Here is a 2,144-nt window from a genome sequence, read left to right as displayed (position 1 = left end):
GGTCCCCAACCTTTTTAGCACCAGGGACTGGTTTCGTGGAAGACAGTTTCCATGGACCAGCTGAGGGGGGATGGTTTCAGGATGATTCAAGTGCATTACATTTATTGTGCACTTTATCTCTATTATTATTACATTGTAATATATAATAATTATACAACGCAACATAATGCAGAATCAGTGGGAGGCGTGAGCTTGTTTTCCTGCAACGAGACTGTCCCATCTGGAGGTGATGGGAGACAGTGACTGATCTGACAGGAGGCGGAGCTCAGGCGGTGATGTGAGTGAAAGGGAGTGGCTGTAAATACAGACGAAGTTCGCCTGCTCACCTGCTGCTCACCACCTGCTGTGCAGCCCAGTTCCTAACAGGCCCCAGATCGGTCCCAGCCTGTGACCGGGAGTTGGGGACCGCAGCTCTAAGGCCTTCAGGGTAAAGGATGACTTCCCATTCATTTCTTATGCCCCACTGCCTGTAAGTTAATATATTCTCAATAAATATTGAATGGTTTCCTCATCTGTAAAATAAGCATAGACGAGATCATCTCTAAGGTATCTTCCAGATCCAGCATTTTTTTCTGTGATCCAAAGTTTTTAATCAGTTCATTTCTCCTACCGCAGGACCCAGATGTGATCAATACCGCTTTGCCGATAGAGTACGGTCCACTTCTGGAAGAGGACGAGAAAGTGCCCATGCGGCCCAAGGACCCTGAGGGGATCCCTCCTCTCCTAGTCTCTCCTCAACAGGCCAAGCGGGAGGAGGAGCGCGGTCCGGCTGCCCCGCCTCCTCCGCCCCCCACCTCCTCTGGCAAAGCTGTTAAGAAACCCACAGTGGCAGAGGTCTCTGTTCGAGTCCCTAGAGGGCCGGCCGCGGAAGGGGGACACGTTAACATGGCATTCTCTCAGTCCAACCCACCGTCGGAGCTGCACAAGGTCCAGGGATCCAGAAACAAACCCACCAGCTTGTGGAACCCAACTTATGGCTCATGGTTTACGGAGAAACCCACCAAAAAGAACAATCCTCTAGCAAAGAAGGAGCAACACGAGAGGGGAAACCTGGGGCGCGAGGGAAGCTGTACTGTCCCACCCAGTGCTGCAACTGGCAGACTCCCGGGGGCCTCTCTGCTCCTAGAGCCGTCTTCGCTGACTGCCAACATGAAGGAGGTGCCCCTGTTCAGGCTACGTCACTTCCCTTGTGGGAATGTCAACTACGGCTACCAGCAACAGGGCTTACCTTTGGAGGCCACTACTGCCCCCGGAACTAGTCATTACGAGGACACCATTCTGAAAAGCAAGAATAGCGTGAACCAGCCTGGGCCCTGAGCTGATGCACTCGTTCTCTTCCTGGGAGCCCTGAGCCCATGGAGGAGGGAGAGGTGACGGCTCCTCCATAAACCAGAGACCAAATGTCACTTTTCATTTTGTGCCAACTTGTTTCGAAGTGCCACATAAAAAGCTGTAATTTCAAAATGCTTTAGAAAGGTTTTGAGCATGGGTTCATCCTAGTCTTTCAAAAGAAGAAAATATCATAAAAACGAGTGATAAATACAAGGCCCAGATGTGGTTGCATAAGGTTTTTATGCATGGCTGCTGTATACTTCCTTATGCTTCTTTTAAATTGTGTGTGCTCTGCTTCAACGTAGTCAGAATTAGCTGCTCATGTGTTTCATAGTCGGAGTCATAGCTGTTTCCCGACCTTGTTGATGTGGACATGAACCATTCGAGGGAGAGGGAACAGAAATAAAGGAGTTATCTGTAATGATTCAGCATGGGGAAAGACATTCTTTACTTGAAAAAGAAAAAAAAAATCATAGACAACTAACTGAAATGTCACTTTAGATGATGATTAGATGCTTTTAATTGTGCCGATTCATCACTTATTGTTAAAAAAAAATGTCGTGAATAGTTCCAGTAGTATAGGAAAAGATGTGTATATATTCATCTAAATGAAATGCATACATTCCAAGTGCTTTGAGTATGAAGAAAACACCAATACAGATCCAGAGAGTCAATCGTCCTACTAATATACCTCATGCCTTAAAATCCTCCTACTAAAAGTGAAAAACTGAGTGTGAGGTTTCCTACTGGATTTAAAATTCAAGATTGAAATTACTTATTTTAAAGTTTTCCACTAACTCTGATCATTTAAA

At 46.4% G+C, this 2,144-nt stretch overlaps 1 protein-coding gene across 1 annotated transcript in view; it reads left to right on the top strand.

Moving 5' to 3' along the window:
- Positions 1 to 1,756, top strand: part of ALK (anaplastic lymphoma receptor tyrosine kinase) — a 702,002-nt gene extending 700,246 nt beyond the window's left edge. Inside the window, exon 32 of the mRNA XM_012652436.1 lies at positions 616 to 1,756. Within this exon, the coding sequence (XP_012507890.1) occupies positions 616 to 1,317 (702 nt within the window). The 3' untranslated portion in view covers positions 1,318 to 1,756. The remainder of the gene's footprint in view (positions 1 to 615) is intronic.
- Positions 1,757 to 2,144: the final 388 nt, after the last annotated feature.

Source organism: Propithecus coquereli, unplaced genomic scaffold (genome assembly GCF_000956105.1).
Source record: "Propithecus coquereli isolate 6110/MARCELLA unplaced genomic scaffold, Pcoq_1.0 Scaffold39, whole genome shotgun sequence".
NCBI lineage: Eukaryota > Metazoa > Chordata > Mammalia > Primates > Indriidae > Propithecus > Propithecus coquereli.
Note: the sequence above shows the minus strand (reverse complement) of the source record. Positions and strands in the feature narration are given on the sequence as shown.